We start from the raw sequence: 15,747 nt of genomic DNA, 5'->3' as shown, positions 1-15,747 counted from the left end.
TACTGAAAACAGATCCCTATCAGCCCTTTGACTAGAATTGACTGGAAATAAAGAGTGAGAAATAGGATTTTTTTTTTTGCCTCAGATTCTGCCATAGCAGCTTTCTGAAGCACATCCCCTCCCCCTCACACTGGCTCCTCCTGCCTTGACACAGGGTTAAGGGTCACCTTTCAAGTCCTTAATCCTGTGACAGAAGAAGGAAGAAAGGAGAAGAGTGCTGCTGTGGTTCTTATTTTTCTGAACTCGGAATACTGTGTCAGAATTCAAAAGCATTTTGCATATACTTATTCAGACTGTGAAGAAAGAAATTTCCTCCTCCCCTCACCTCCATTTAGAATTCATTAGCAGGCAAAGAGAGGGAAAGCATTTGTCTTCCCGTTAGGCACTGCATATTCTTTCTGGATGCAGTGTGTATTCTCAAAGAGGACAGTACAAATTTCCCCTGGCTCTTGGACAAACCAAAACAGAATACATACGGTTACAGTAATGCTCAGCATGTGTGGTATAGAGTTCTTTTCTTCTTCAAAATGCTCTGCAGATTTTAATCCTCACAACCTGTGTCAGTTGGTAAGTATGTGGCCATTTTACAGACAGGTGAATGGAGGCATAGAAAAGGGATTTACTCCCAGTCATAAAGAGGACTCGCTGTCCGATAACCCAGGACTTCCAGGCTCCTAGTTTTGTGTTCAGACCACAGCTCACTCTTGTCCAAGAACTTTAAATCAAGAAAAGATCAGCTTCTTTTCCAGAGGGGACATGGGAACAATCCACCCAGCAAGAGGTAAGCTGGGGCACACTCGAATACATTCCACACTAGCATCCCAGACAGGAAACTGTGCAACAGGGAGAGATGCTGAGACCCAGTAATTTTTAGTCTCTGACTGGATTTTCCAGGGTGAGTGAATAATGTGTTCCTTATTGCAGCATGGCATTTATCCACCTTAAAATAGAATTAAAATACTTTTAATTCTTTGTCACCTCCCGACTCCCTACCCTCCACCCCCAAATCAGTAAGTTAAAGAAATAATGCAGAAACGGTACCCTCTTGGCTCCAGAGTATCGATAGCTCTCAGTTAATTCCTTCTTAGAATATTTCCAGCCCATCGACGTGAACACTTTATTAAAATCTCAGGGTTTTATTAAAAAAGGATTTATTTACCCTCCCCCAAGCCCCTCAAACTTTATTTGGCTAATGTAAAATTCTCTCTTTCTCTGGTTTTTAAGCATGGGGCTGTATCAGATTATTGCTTTTTAAATCTTCCCCTTCCGTCCATGTGGGAGTGGGTTATTCTGTATTCCAGCACTCTGCTCCCCATTTTATACCCTCTACTTTGGGGCCTTATGTTATGGCCTCACCCCTCCTTGACAGTCAGATGAGTTGTTAATCCCTGTAAGAATACTGGGAGCTTTCAGAAGCAGCTGCAGCCACCAGTTTACCTGACAGATATATGGATGATTACCACCAGTAGACATGAACTTCATGATTCAGCTTAGGAACCTCACTAGTATATAGTATATAATAACATGGACTTCTCACAGGTGACAGTGGCAGAATTACCTCTGATTTAGAGATGGAGGTAACTGCCTGCCTGCCATTGGAGTTTCCTGGACAATAGGCTTTCATCTTGTGATGATCCAACAGACAAAGTTAGGGTGTCTTGTAAGAAGAGCCAGGGAAGAAACTAGCTGCCAATCCAAGAGGAGTTGAGAGAGACAGAGTAAGTGAGGAGGAAACTTACCTATTAGTTTCTTCGTATGAGGGAGCACCTAACAAGGATGGAGCTGTCAGGACTTTCACTTTCACTCTGTACAGCTACCATGGATTGCCTTTATATTTATTAACATACTGAAGATGTTTCTGGATGGGGCCCCAGATGTATTTTTTGATTTCCCATTTGATCTTTGCAGTAAATGGAGAAATTGCATCAATTTGCATTTCTGCTCCCCCTACGTGCACCCTAAAACACAGCAGAACATAGGTGCTAAGTTTCTATTGGAGCATCAGAAATTAGCTTTCATGATTTCAGATGTGTCTATCATTCCTAAAATTCACCAACTAAACATGGGAGGATTAGGGCAAAATTTTGGGTGGGAGGGATTTCTTGGCTTTTTCAGGACATCAGAATATGTAATAAAAGCCTGGTATATGAGGATGCCTAAAGAAAATAGAGAGTGTAGAGAGAGGCCTTTCTTAGGGCCATACTGATCCAGCTCCCTTCCAACCCTCTGCTGCTTGGCTCTAGAAGTGCTTTTCTGCAGATCACAAGTTGCTCTGGGATAGTGGATAAGTGCTCTGCATTTGAGGCTGTTACCCAGGTGCTCAGCTATGAGGGCAAGTCATGACTATATTGTCATGTTTCATTTCACACAAAGCAATTAATTGAAGATGGACATTTAGGACCTGATACGTTGAATTCAGTGGAAAGACTTTCATGACTTTTGGATCAGGTTATTAGTGGGAGACCTACAAACTCCTGGGAGTTTCATTCCACTCGTCACATTGATGTTGGGGGAGAATCATATAAACAGGACTGCATGAAAGATAGTCACAGTCTGGTAGGCCATAAAGGGAAGCGTAGCAGGTGGCAATTGCTGTCTTTTCTGTGCTTTCAGGAAATGGATGTCTGAGCAGTGGAGGTGAGGCATCATATACACTGTACTGTGTGTTTCACTGCCATGGATAAAGTGTGAATTCTTTTCAGCAGGGCACAAGGAGGGGCTTGTAAACAGGAGTAGGGAGAAGTAGAGAGGGTTGACCTACAATAGTGAAAACAACTCCATGAAAACCTGTGTCAGACTCTGCAGAGCCAGCCAAAGTCCTAGTTTCCAGTGCTGCCAGTCCTTTAATCCTCATGACCAGATGGTGAAATACCATCTGTCTTGTGGGTTACCCCATGGCTCTTTCTAAAAAGAAAATCCCTAAACCCTGACAGCAGCATCAGTACTCTTAGCTTCTGCCTCTGGCCACGATCATCCCACTTGGCAGCCACAGAAGGTGGCTTTTTGTAGGATAAACCTGCACCAAAATAAACAGGGCCATTACTATTCCTGTGCCATCACTAGCTCCCTCCTCCCCCAGCTGTTGCTTTGCCTTTGAAATATATGGCATAGCTTGTGACACTTATCATTCTAAGCTGCTCCTTCTCTTTTGACAGGCGATGAGTGAACTGTCAGATAGGCCAGTGCAGTGTCCCATGTCTTTGGAATGGAGATGCACTTTAGTTTGCCATTGAGCAACTGGAGGCTCCTCTCTGGTGGGAGTAGTAAATTGAAGTGTACCACATTTAGGAAGTGAGCACTGAATTGTGTGCATTTAAGTCTTGCTCTCTTTCTCTCTCCCTTCCTCTTTTCTGCTTTCTTCCCTCTCCTCTCTAAATCCCAGCTCTCAGCTCCCACCTGCCTCAGTTTCCCTTTTCCATGCTGCCTGTGAATACCATCTTTAGTTGTACTTGCTGATTTGGAAATCACAATAACTCCTGGCAATTTAAAGACTCTCTCTAATAGCTGCTGGATCCCAGCAGCTGAGTGCTGCTCAAAGGTCAGTGACCTGGGAGTTATGCTTAATGCTATCAAATAAAAGTGCAGATTTACTTGGAGTTTATTGAAATGCCATGGAAGGTTGAGGAGAGAAATATACATGGCCCAAAGAACTTCCCTTTTATTATAGCCAGTTCCATATATTCTCCACTTAGTCCCTCTGTGCTTCATGGAGTCAGACAGATTGCTGCTCTGAAAGTCTGAATTTCTGTGGGAGAAGTTCTCTCAGTGGTTTCTCCAAGGTAGCTCAAGGCTGTTTTTAATTTCTAAATGACATATTTTGATGTTATGGGATCACTTCCATCTCCTGCACTGTCAATGAGGTTCCTCTCTATTTGGCTTGTGTACTTTGTATGATTTGTGCACACACACAGACACTAACAGGTATTGCTTCTTTGCATGCTTAAATATTTGCACATGCTTAGGCAGGCATGCACAGACACATATATGCAAGCACATACACAGGAGCAAGTATGCATACACCTAGTCACCCCACATCGGGGTACATCATTACACCAATAGGGACCCAAATATGGACATATATGCACTGCACGCACACTTACATACACACATTGTCATGCATGCACAGTGGCATGATTTTTTTAATTCAGTGCAGTTCATAAAAAAAAGGCTATAGTTGTAAAGAAAAAAACAACCAGTAAGGTTGGTTAAATAAATGGTGAAAATTCAAGGGCTCCAACCTTCGGCCTTCAGCTGATGAATTGTGACATTGGCGGAATGCAGCCAGTGCCAGCGTGTTGCGCTTCCTCATTAGACATGCAAATGCCACTGTTGACATTTTCTCTCAGGGTGAAATAAATGCCTCTTTTCCCGCTCTCAATAAACCAATGAAGACAGAGCAGTTTAAAGTCATAGATGTGTTTACACTACATTAATTACTGTGTTGTGCGTGCACGATGTGCCCATGCATGGACTCTCCGCAGCCTCATAAGTGAAGCCAAAGCTTGAGAAGCCAGATAGTGAGTTCACGTAGCTGAATAACATTTCTGGTTCAAAAACTAAAACTAATCCTTGGTCAGTCTCTGTCCATTTACTGTTTACTTGGGGCTCTTGGGCTTGTCCATGCTTTTGGCTTTTCACGGGACTGCCGGTCATGTGAAAGAGCTTGTGTAAGTGGCTGTCTGACAGAGGCAACCATCCGTAGACTGACCCCTGTTCTGAGCTTTGTTCTGACTCTCGTTCTGTCTATAGATTTCGATTAATATGTAACAAATCTTTGTAGTTCTTCCAGTCAATCAGGTAGCTGGCCAGCCCTGATCAGTATCTGTGGTTGCCAGGAAAGCCTCATTCAAAGAACACTGAAGACAAAAACCAAAAGAAATCAAAGCTGAATATCAAATGGGCAGGTAGAATCCATGTGTCGACCATTGTGGAGATGTAAGGTGGAATAACGATTGCTTTGTGGGATATGAGTCCTGAAGCCTCAAGCTGAGGAAGTTATTGCTCAGTGAAAGTTCTTTTTCTAAACTTAAAGAGTGTAAAGGTTTCCTTATAAACTAAAAACTCCAGTCTGTGTATCTGTTATAGTCTTAGTCTTTTTGCCTTAAATGTGCTACAGCTTCCTTTACCCTCTGCTGAGATTTCTCTGTTTTAGCTCTCAGTGTTAAGTGACCCTCTCAACGCAAGCATTAATTGCAACATTCACCTTGGTGACCTAGCTTCAAATTAATCTACTATAGGTAGGTGGCAAGTGACAGTGAAATGAGTTTGTTGGTGTCATCATAGTCCCTGGTGGACATTTGCTCACTTCACAAAACTACCACATGATTTGTCTCAATCTGCTCAGACAACCTTGTGTGTTACAGATCTAGTTCTGCCTTAGGTATTGCAGGTCAAGATCAAGGTATCTTGGCAGAGTTTTGTGGGGGGCACAGGACTTGAATAGCAAAGGGTGTTGCAGGACAGAAATAAGCTGCTTTGGTGGAGCTGTATGCAGAAAGCTCCTGATTCTTACAAATACTTAGAACATTATTGCTAATGTAATTTTTTTAATAAAGAGTCCTGTGGCACCTTGTAGACTAACAGACATATTGGAGCATGAGCTTTCATGGGTGAATACCCACTTTGTCAGATTAGCAATGTAGTTCAACTGTTATATGTGCGTTGTCATGAAGTTCTGTGATACACTCTGTTCTTCTCATCCCCTTAGTGCATGTGAGAAGTCTTACACAACCTGCAGTACAATAAAGCACAGGAAAATGATACAATGGAAGTCTACATGGCCTGGAACGTTGACATCTTCCTTTCCTTCCTAGGGTACAACAGTGCGTATGATAACGGCAATTGACCAGGACAAAGGACGGCCCAGGGGTATTGGATACACCATTGTCTCAGGTAATTCATGTGGAGACCATATCATGAGCCCATGGTTGGCGTACGTTGGAGGTGAGGGAAGAATTGGCCTTTTAAAGAGCTTCCACTTACTCTGTCCAAACTTGAAAAACTATTTGTATTAAACTAACTACTTAATTGTGATGTTATTGGTCTGTAGTCAGTTCTTTAATACCAAACATTGCTAATTACCAAAGCCTACTGGAATAACTGAAATCTCTGTTTTCTGATGAGCATCTTTTGCCTTCAGTGACATCATGAACCATTGTTAGTGACATCTCAACTCTCTTGAGTGGAAATAGTTATTTTACCTACTTTTTGACAATGTTTTATGTTGTGACCTTTCAGAGTTTAGTAACATGCAAGGTACACACAGCATAACTGCTATATGCATTTCCATGTCCTTAGCACCGACTGTGCGCTGCTTGCTTTGTGCACCTTTGGATGCGTCTAGTTCATATTGAAATGCAGTTCACTCTTCTGCATGTTTCCACTGGCTCAAGGCTGTATGCAGATCACCTTAAACAAAACAGCAGGTCTGCAAGGGGATTAGGAGAATCCTTAGGCATTTGGCCATGATAGTGTTGCTTTTAGAGAGAGAATATATGTAATGGTGGATAGTGTGGTACATGGTTATTTTCATGAGTTAAGGATCACTGCATAACTTACGAATGATGGAATAAAACAAAAGTTTAAGTATGATCATCACTAAGGAATAGTTCCATTTTATACTGCACCAAAGAGGATGTCTGCAGATGGCTAGGCATAAGCATTTTGTTATTGATACAGTTGTCATTCTATTGATATAGTTATGGAGATAATGAGATGTATTTACCTGCTGAATTACTGAGACCATTTTCTGCAACACCTAAATGTTCCCTAGTTAACTCCCATTAAAGTATTGGCCTGGCCCGGTATGACTCTGCTTAACTTCGGATTTTGTAGGATCACAGCACAAGCTGGTATGGCTACTTGCTATTTCTGAATGAATTTAGTACTAGTGTAAGAGCTGGCTTTCACCTCCGAACACCTGTCTCTCTTGACCCTACCTGAATGTGCCACCTCAAAGGGTGAGAGAGTAATTCACTCCCCCATACATATTCTTCCTTCTCCTGGGGCTGCCATCATATTATGCCCTCAGTTCTTCTTCTCCTTGGTCAGTAAAAGCAGCAAAGAGTCCTGTGGCACCTTATAGACTAACAGACATTCTGCAGCATGAGCTTTCGTGGGTGAATACCCCCTTCGTCGGATGCATGTAGTGGAAATTTCCAGGGGCAAGTGTATATATATGCAAGCAAAAAGCAGGCTAGAGATAATGAGATTAGTTCAGTCAGGGAGGATGAGGCCCTCTTCTAGCAACTGAGGTGTGAAAACCAAGGGAGGAGAAACTGTTTTGTAGTTGGCAAGCCATTCACAGCCTTTGTTTAATCCTGAGCTGGTGGTGTCAAATTTGCAGATAAACTGAAGCTCAGCAGTTTCTCTTTGAAGTCTGGTCCTGAAGTTTTTTTGCTGCAGGATGGCCACCTTAAGATCTGCTATTGTGTGGCCAGGGAGATTGAAGTGTTCTCCTACAGGTTTTTGTATATTGCCGTTCCTGATATCTGATTTGTCCATTTATCCTTTTCAGTAGGCATTTTCCATGCTCCACTGGGACAATGGGTCAGAAAACAACTCCTTGTGAGAGAAGTTTGCGTAGTCTATGCCCTTTTAATTGCTTCTTTGAAATGATCTGTATGAAATTCCCAAGCAATCTAAAACCACCTGAGTTATAGTAAAACTTGATTAATAAAGATAGAATCTGACTTCAGAAAAAACCTGAATGCAATTCTCCTTTCTGCATGGATTCCACTAGCTCAAGGCTAAGATGCATAGAGATAAGATACCTGCAACAGCTCCTCTAGATAGATACCATGCAGGTAGTTACAAGGAAATAAGCATTATCTTCTGTTTCCCATACATACATCCTTTCTCTTCAGCTTGACACTGACCCCTTTTGCAGGCCTCTATTTGAGGGACATGGCCTTGCATCTCAGGTGTCCCATGTCGCCCTTTCTCTCTCTTGTTCTCTGGAATTCCAGCCTTCATACTTTGTGATGCCTTTTAATAATGGCAGTTTGGACAGAATCCAGTGGCATATCAACTATGCAGAGTGCAGGGCTAGGTTACAGCAGCATTTCAGCAATGGAGTGTTTGAGCAGGGGTCTCCTCTTTGCTGAAGTGTAACAATCTGTGTCCTCCATGCGATGACTATTGTACCCTGTATCTGCTCAGAATTCCCACCCTCCCTTCCACATCTCACTCTGGAGTTACTTCAGAGTTTTCTTTCTCAAAGCCTAGTGATTCAAATATGTCTTTGATATTGCCTGCACCTCAATCAGCCTGAAGGGGTCAGGGTGGCTTGATCCTGGCTTTCATGTCTGTTGTCCCTGTCTGGAAGTTTTAGTCTAAATCCAGCTCAATCTACTTTTAAAGATACTGGAATTGTACATTTGTATAATTCCTTTTAAACATTGTTTTCTGATATACATACAGTATTAACTGACCGATTGATGCTGACCTGTCACACAGGGATATCAGTCAGAGCAAACCCAGTGGTGGGTTTTTTGTGATGTAGACACTGATTCACTGGGAACTAGATTGGGACCACAAAATCATTTCACAGAGGCCACCAGGCAACCTTCAGATGGCAAAGACTTTCTGCAACTGCTGACCTGTGCTGCATTCAAATCCATGACCTAGAAGTGAAAGGCTCTGTTATCCAGTTACTCCTCTCCCAAGATCCATTCTGCAGGCTAATCTTCTGGAATGTCATTTTCCGAGTGCTGCTCGGTATATAGCTATCACCTTTATATTTCTCCGCTGGCTTGGCTGTTGAGTTTGTCTTGGGATAAATGTGTATTCCCATTAATAATGACAGTTGGTTTTCCCATTTGCAAAATTATAGCTTTTGCCTGTGCTCCTAATTGACAGCTTTGCAGCTCCTATCCCTTTAATTTGTTCCTATTGGCCAGCGTGAGGCCTGGAGATATCGGGTAGAGGGGCAGGTTCCTCCTCGGCCTTTTATGCACTAGATTTTTAGGGGAAATTTCCCCCTTGTGTTGGCAATGCTGGGAACACAAGTGTAAACAAAAAAAATGGTGATCACAAGCATTTTTACCCATTGATCTGTAGGCCTGCTCTAAGGAGCATTAGACTATGCAGTAGTAATATCCGCAATGCCCTGCCTACGTTAGTACTACTGCCTACATTAGGAGTTGCACTGGTAATAATGGAACAGTGGGAAACGTCCCAATAAATCTAGTGTAGACTCAGCCCTTATGTGATACTGCCTGTTTTCATTGCTTTTGGCAACCTGTTATGCTCAGCTACATCATGCGTGAACAGAATTTCCAACAACATTTCTCTCTTTCCACACAGGTTGCCTTGTGCTTCTAAAATCAAGTTCCCTGAGGCACAGCCATGGATTGGCCTTGAAAAATGTTTAGGGTTGAGAGAAATTTGTGGTGTGAACATGGCCTTTCTCATCTCTCTGACTTTTGGGGAGTATTCTGTAAATGCTGTCAGCCTACAGGTTACTCTTCTTGCCAAAAGGCTGGCCGCTGACAAGATTTTAGCCATGAACTCTGCTTGGCCTGTTCTCTTTGCTCTGAGAGGTTCCCAAGTGATCTCAAGTTCTTTGTTGTGGCCTGGTTTTCTCACACATCCATTCTTTACTTTGAATTTCGCTTGATGTTTATGTAATAGAAGAATTCTTAATAGCTTATCCTCCTCCTTCCCCTCAAGTGGACGATCCTTTTAAAAACAATACCACATAATATTAAAACACTGTGTGATTTAATTATTAACCAGTCAGGATGCTTTTACATTGTTATTAACCAATTGCAGTTGATAAAATAATACATAGTCATTTTTCTGTGAGAATAATGTATATAAACTAAATATTTCCCCTGTCATACTGTTTAAATATGAATCTATAGTACTATAGTAAATGGAACAATACATTCACACTACCGTGGCTCTTTTGGATAATGTTGATTGCTAGTTTGGCTCCTGAACCACTGAGGTATCAGTATCACTGCTCTAGTCGGTGTGAAAGGGAACTAAGAACAGTATTACAGACATATGGGAAGCCTAAGTTTTAGCTTTGAAGAAATGTGATTTTTCATTTCACTTCACTTTTAGGTATTTTCTTTTAGCTTGTCAACTGCTATACAAAACAGCCTGTGCCTAGATTAGAAATATTTTTCTGTCTTCTGGCCCAAATCTGCAAACCAAATGAGCATGTATACATTTTACAGGTCAGCTAAGTTTGCTCATGTTCACATCAGGCTCTCTACTCTATTAAAATCCCATGGCTGATTTTTTTTAAAAGCAAGCAAACAATCCCAAAATTTCAGCTTTACACATGCTATGTTTATACCTTTGTTTTATTCCTTTCTTACAAAGTAGCCATTAACCTGTTTTGGGAATGTGTCCCGTCACCTGGCTAGTGTAACAGTCTTTGTCTGTGCTGGTCCAACCATTATCCAGTTAAGATATAGTGGGAAGAAACCAAAAATGCTGTGTGTGTGTGTGTGTGTGTGTGTGTGTGTGTGTGTGTGTGTTGTGAACTGATAGTCACAGTCAGACACACGCAAAGACTCTTGGATTTGCTTGAATATGCCAATAACTTAATCACTGCCCATGGATCTAGCTGTGGGGGGAGGGGGCAGCTACTGTAGGAGACAATCATTAAGAACACATCAAAGCCACAAGCGATTAAACTGTTTTGCATTTTTTGGGAAAGCTGAAAACACAGGAATTTAAACATATTTTTGAAACTGTCCATCTGTCATCCCTCCTGATAACCTCAGCACTTTCCAGTAGTGTTGCTGAGGTCTGAGGAGCAGCACATTCATGGACAGATTAAGTGCCCAGTAAAAGAGAAGGATTTGAATTTAAAGGTATGTATGGAGCACCAAGTGAATGGACAGAGAGCAAGTTGAAGCATGTTGGGCCTAATTCTAATCTCATTTACTCCAGTTTCAAGTGGCATATCTTTAATTTCGCTCCTCATTTACCCCAGCACAAGAGCAGTATCAGGTGTACTGTGTTGAAACACAAAGCAATGAAGACTCCCAATAATCTGTAAAAGCAGCAAAGAATCCTGTGGCACCTTATAGACTAACAGACGTTTTGGAGCATGAGCTTTCGTGGGTGAATACCCACTTCGTCAGATGCATGTCTTTTATCCCAGTAATCTGTATCCTGAGATGGGATAAAGGAATGTTGCTCCCTCAGTCTGAGTCCCTCGCTCTGCCTTTGGCTTAAAACAAAGATTTCCTGAAAACTGTATTCTGGGATAAAACCTCTAGGTTCCCTGCTTCTGCTTTTAACTGAGTTGTAACCAGTTACTGAAGTGGTTTGTGTCCACAAACACATCATGACTGAAGCTTGGTTGGTAACCTCATCTGCTAACAGTGTTTCATCCATGCCAGAGACGAAGGCTAAGCTCACAGGAATCTATTACTAGCACAGCATGCTCTATTTGTGGACCTCCTAACAGTGCCTATGGAATGAGATTGGCCAGATTGTGACACCCCAGAGTGCATTGCCCCATGTGTTGTTAGTGCCCTTTGTTCATGTCTCTAGGGCACTCTATCCCCTGCTGACGCATTAGGGGATAGTTACCCATAATTCTGCAGAATACACTAATACAAATGTAGTCAGGAAGTGTACGGTACGTCTGGGTGCACAAGTTTACTTTTAATGGCAGAAAAGCTATGATGTGGCCACAGCCTGAACAGTTACTTGTAACTTGTTAAGAGGATGCTTCCTCTAGCCAGTTACAAAATCACAGTTGTAGATGACTAGCCCTCTGTCTGTTCCACTTAAGAGAAAGATACATTAAATTCATGATTCATTAAACTCATGCTGGCAAGTCAATTTAGGCTCAACATTTAAATTTTATAAAAATAAGCATGAATAGAAATGACTCTGACTTCTTTTGAATCAAATCTCTTTAAGATTTCCATGTCAATAATTTTTTTTTGAAGTAATATGTTACCTTCTTGTGTTTTATATTCCAAACATTGAAACAGTCTGTTAATGCATCCTTGCAAAATTCTACTCACACAAGGCGAATAGTTTTCTGGCAGTCAAATAAAACATCATTAATTCGTCATTATCCTTAATCATTATAGTAAAAGTCAATGAGTAGATTTTGTGCCTAGGCAGGTAAATTTTCATGATAATTTTGCAAAGCTGTGTTACATATGGGTATCAGGAAGTTAATTGAATTAACAAGTGACTGTAAGCAAAAGTGAGAATGAATAATAATAGCTAGCTAGCTCTTATACAGCACATCTCATCAGTAGATCTCAAGGTGCTTTACAAAAGAAGATAAACCTCACTATCTCCGCTTGACAGATGGGGAAACCAAGGCACAGGGATGGGAAGTGACCTGTCCCAGGTCAACAAGAAGACCAGTGGCAGAGCTGGGAATAGAAGCCAGGTCTCCTAAATTTGCTAGTGCTAGTGTCTAGGCAACGCTATCTCTATTATCTACTAATTTAGTCTGTTTTTATTGTCCATACTGTGAAAGTACAGCAACAAATAAACTGGATGTTTATCATTCCTTCTATTTTAATAAGTTATGGTGTTAATATCACTGGGAAGGACATTTTTGAAAAAAAATTCTGAATCATAAGTTGACATTGTCCATTTCAGCCCCCCACCTCTGTTAGATGTGCATTAAATTGTTAGTCAGGATATACTGCAGACGCTCTTATTTATGCAGTGACTACGAGCACAAGGTTCTCATGACAGGAAAACAATAAAACTACAAGATTAACCATATAAAATAAGTCTTAAGGTGTAATCACATACTGTTCGGTTACAAAGATATTGAAGTCTGAAATCATACAGAATCCAATGTTCTCATCCGTATGCCTTTCTTTCTTGGTTGGCATAGCTGAGGAGTCCACTGTTTCCAGCTAGCTGGCTGGCTTGGCTACATACTAATTTAAAGATTTCTTCCGTCAATGGAGAGATCCTTTTTAAAATTTGTTTTTCCTGAGTCAATTAATATGCTTCTATCCATGAAAATAACTATTTTGACAATTTTTTTGAATTCAAATTTTAATGAATAATTTCATGGAAAAATCCAAATTTTAAAAATTTCTCTAAACTCTACACTTAACTGGTATGGAGCTAGCAATATCAGAAGCCACCAGAGGCTTATCTACACTATGGCTTTCATTAGTGCGACAGAACCATGGATAGCAATGATGGGCATTTTTCTGCATGTTTCCCTAGAGAGGTCATGGCCGTAGAATCAATATCGTGAAAAAAATCTTGGAGGGGGCAAGAAGACTTGCCCACATGCAGAATTTCTTGGAATTCTGCATGTGGCGCTACACCTGTGCAGTGTAAGCTTTGCTGATGATTTTGGTTATATCCAACATTGTTCAGGGCAATAGGGATCCCTGTGCATACTGTAAGTGGAATTCAATTAGGAAAAAAACTGTCCTTGATCTAAGTCCACTTATTTATCTCCTAACAAGCAATTAACTTGCACAAACTCAGAGTCAAAACCTTTCTTGATTCCTCACAAACAGGGTCAACAATACTAAAACCAAGAGAAAATAAATAACATCTGAGCCTGAAAGAACAAGAGAGAGGTTTTAGTAGGGAGCAGTAGTGAAAATAATGATGGTTGTGTGGGTACATGCCAGTTAACACTGAACGCCATCCAAAAATCAGACTGCAACCAGCCTTCTCACACTGCTGTACAGAATCTCTCCCTTATCGAAGTTCACTAGCTGCCTTGGCAGGTTGGTGATGCTCAGCAGTTGAGGTCAGGGCTCCATTTGAAGGACAGATCATTAATTCAGCAAAGTAATCCACGACTCCTTTAGTGACAGATTTATGGAGATAGCCTCTGTCCCGAGGACTCTGCCTCATCATCTTTCATTTTCCAGGCAAAGCAAGTGACTTGTTATATAACATGACATGTTCTAGATAAGACTTTTCATTTAGGGGAACTCTCTGGGCTAAGGTAGATTGATTTCCTGGAACCATCCAGGGTGCACCAGGTAATGGGAAGGCAGCAAAACTAGTGTTTGGGTGTTCAGAGCCTCACTAGCCTCTAGAAAGAGAGAAACTAAAGCTGGCTGGACATTAGCTGATGCATTTACAACTCTCAGAACCCCATTGTACCATTTTAACTATTTTTCCTCCCCTCCTCATCCTTTTTCAGCATCCTGCCCCCTGGGGAGAAGTGGGGGCAAGCAGGGCTGGCTCCAGGCCACAGTGCGCCAAGCTCGTGCTTGGGGCTCTGCCAGTTGCCGGGAGGGCGGCAGGTGGCTCCAGTGGACCTGCCACAGGCATGCCTGCGGGAGGTCCACTGGAGCCGCGGGAGCGGCAAGTGGCAGAGCGCCCCCTGTGGCGTGCCGCTGTGCTTGGTGCAGTGAAATTGCTGGAGCCGGCCCTGGGAGCAAGCAGCCCCAGTATTCCAGACTGCAAGGCACCCTGTGACTGCTGCTGTCCATGGCTGTGCAAGGCCACACAAGTGGGGCCCCCCATGGCCCAGGCACAGAGTGACCACCAATGGTTTGGGGAAATGCTACTAGTGTGTGAGAACCAGAGCTTTCATTGTTGGGGTAACCTGAATTGTGTGGTGGGCAAGGTGAGAGATTCAGGATATGCCAGCTGAGGATCTGGCCCTATATTCTTGGTGTTTGACTCCAGGCTGTTCTACATCTTCACCACAGTACCTACCACGAGCTGAGTACTTCTTCCCTAATGTTTCACATTGGCTTCTCTCTCCCACTGCCCTGCTAACCGGACTCAGCTTTCACCTAAAGAACTTCCCCCCACCCCTCAACCTGGGGATTGGTTGACAGTCTCTGTTCATTCAGTTCTGAGCTTCCTCATCTTTTCCCCCTAACCTACAGCTCCTGGAATGACACAGTAGCTCAGGTGACACCACTGAGATGAAAAATGTCTATTGGTTTGCTAATAAGAAACTGGGACTGTTAGCAGAGCTGTGTAAGAAAATGCTCAGCACTGACATAGCTGGAGAATAATCCTGGGGTTTGGGACTCTAACAAAAAGCTGAACACTTTCATTTTCACCCACAGTCTTTTTGGGAAAGGAAAGGCAGTTTTTGCCAGTGGAGAACAATCATCTTGCCTCAGAAAGCTGTTTTTGCTGTAGAAATAGTGAAATTTCTCTGAAAAAAATTGGTTTCATGTAATTCTGACTTATACAGAACTCTGAGAACTGAAGCTGAGGGAAAGAGGAGCTGCGTTTCAGAACAGAACTTCAGCTACCAGTTCCTTAGTTGGGAACCGATTGTATGGTGCCGAGCACCGCTTGTTAGATATGGAGTACTGTAGCAAGGCGGTCTGGTTCCCTGCCACCTTGGAGGGGGACGAGCCCCGCCGGACGCCAAAGTGGGCAGAGCCAGTGGAGCTTGCGCCCACCCACAGAGGTCAGGGTGCAGGACAGGAAGTACAAAAGCCCAACCCCAAAGCTCACTAGAGGCCTGGCCGCTGGAGAAGCCAGATGCCTGTGGCCTAGCTACCGGTGGGGAGACTCCTGCAGTCTGCGAGTGACCCGTGGACTGGCCAGACCAGCCGAGGCCTGATGCCGACCAGACCCCAGAGAAGCTGGTAAGCCTGCCTGTGGCAAGCTACCCAGAGGGTCTGCCAAGCCTGCCGCTCGCCAGGTACCCTGAGGAGCCCATGGTGCTTGATTCCGTGGAGGACACCGTCCAGATGCAGGTACCTCTAGAGGGGGAGGTAGGAAGTAGCCCGTGAGCAGCCGACCCAAATCTGGCTGCAGCATATCAGAACTGATGTCAGTGTGTTGCGG

The 15,747-nt window shown here is 42.8% G+C and overlaps 1 protein-coding gene across 1 annotated transcript in view; it reads left to right on the top strand.

Annotated features, from left to right (window-relative positions):
- The window catches only part of CDH23 (cadherin related 23), a 561,993-nt gene that overhangs the window by 273,953 nt on the left and 272,293 nt on the right, over positions 1 to 15,747 (top strand). Inside the window, exon 9 of the mRNA XM_050959265.1 lies at positions 5,814 to 5,892. Coding sequence (XP_050815222.1) covers positions 5,814 to 5,892 — 79 coding nt within the window. The remainder of the gene's footprint in view (positions 1 to 5,813; positions 5,893 to 15,747) is intronic.

The sequence above is a fragment of the Gopherus flavomarginatus genome, chromosome 6 (assembly GCF_025201925.1).
Source record: "Gopherus flavomarginatus isolate rGopFla2 chromosome 6, rGopFla2.mat.asm, whole genome shotgun sequence".
In the NCBI taxonomy this organism is placed as follows: Eukaryota; Metazoa; Chordata; order Testudines; family Testudinidae; genus Gopherus; species Gopherus flavomarginatus.
This window is presented reverse-complemented; position numbering and strand designations above follow the sequence as displayed.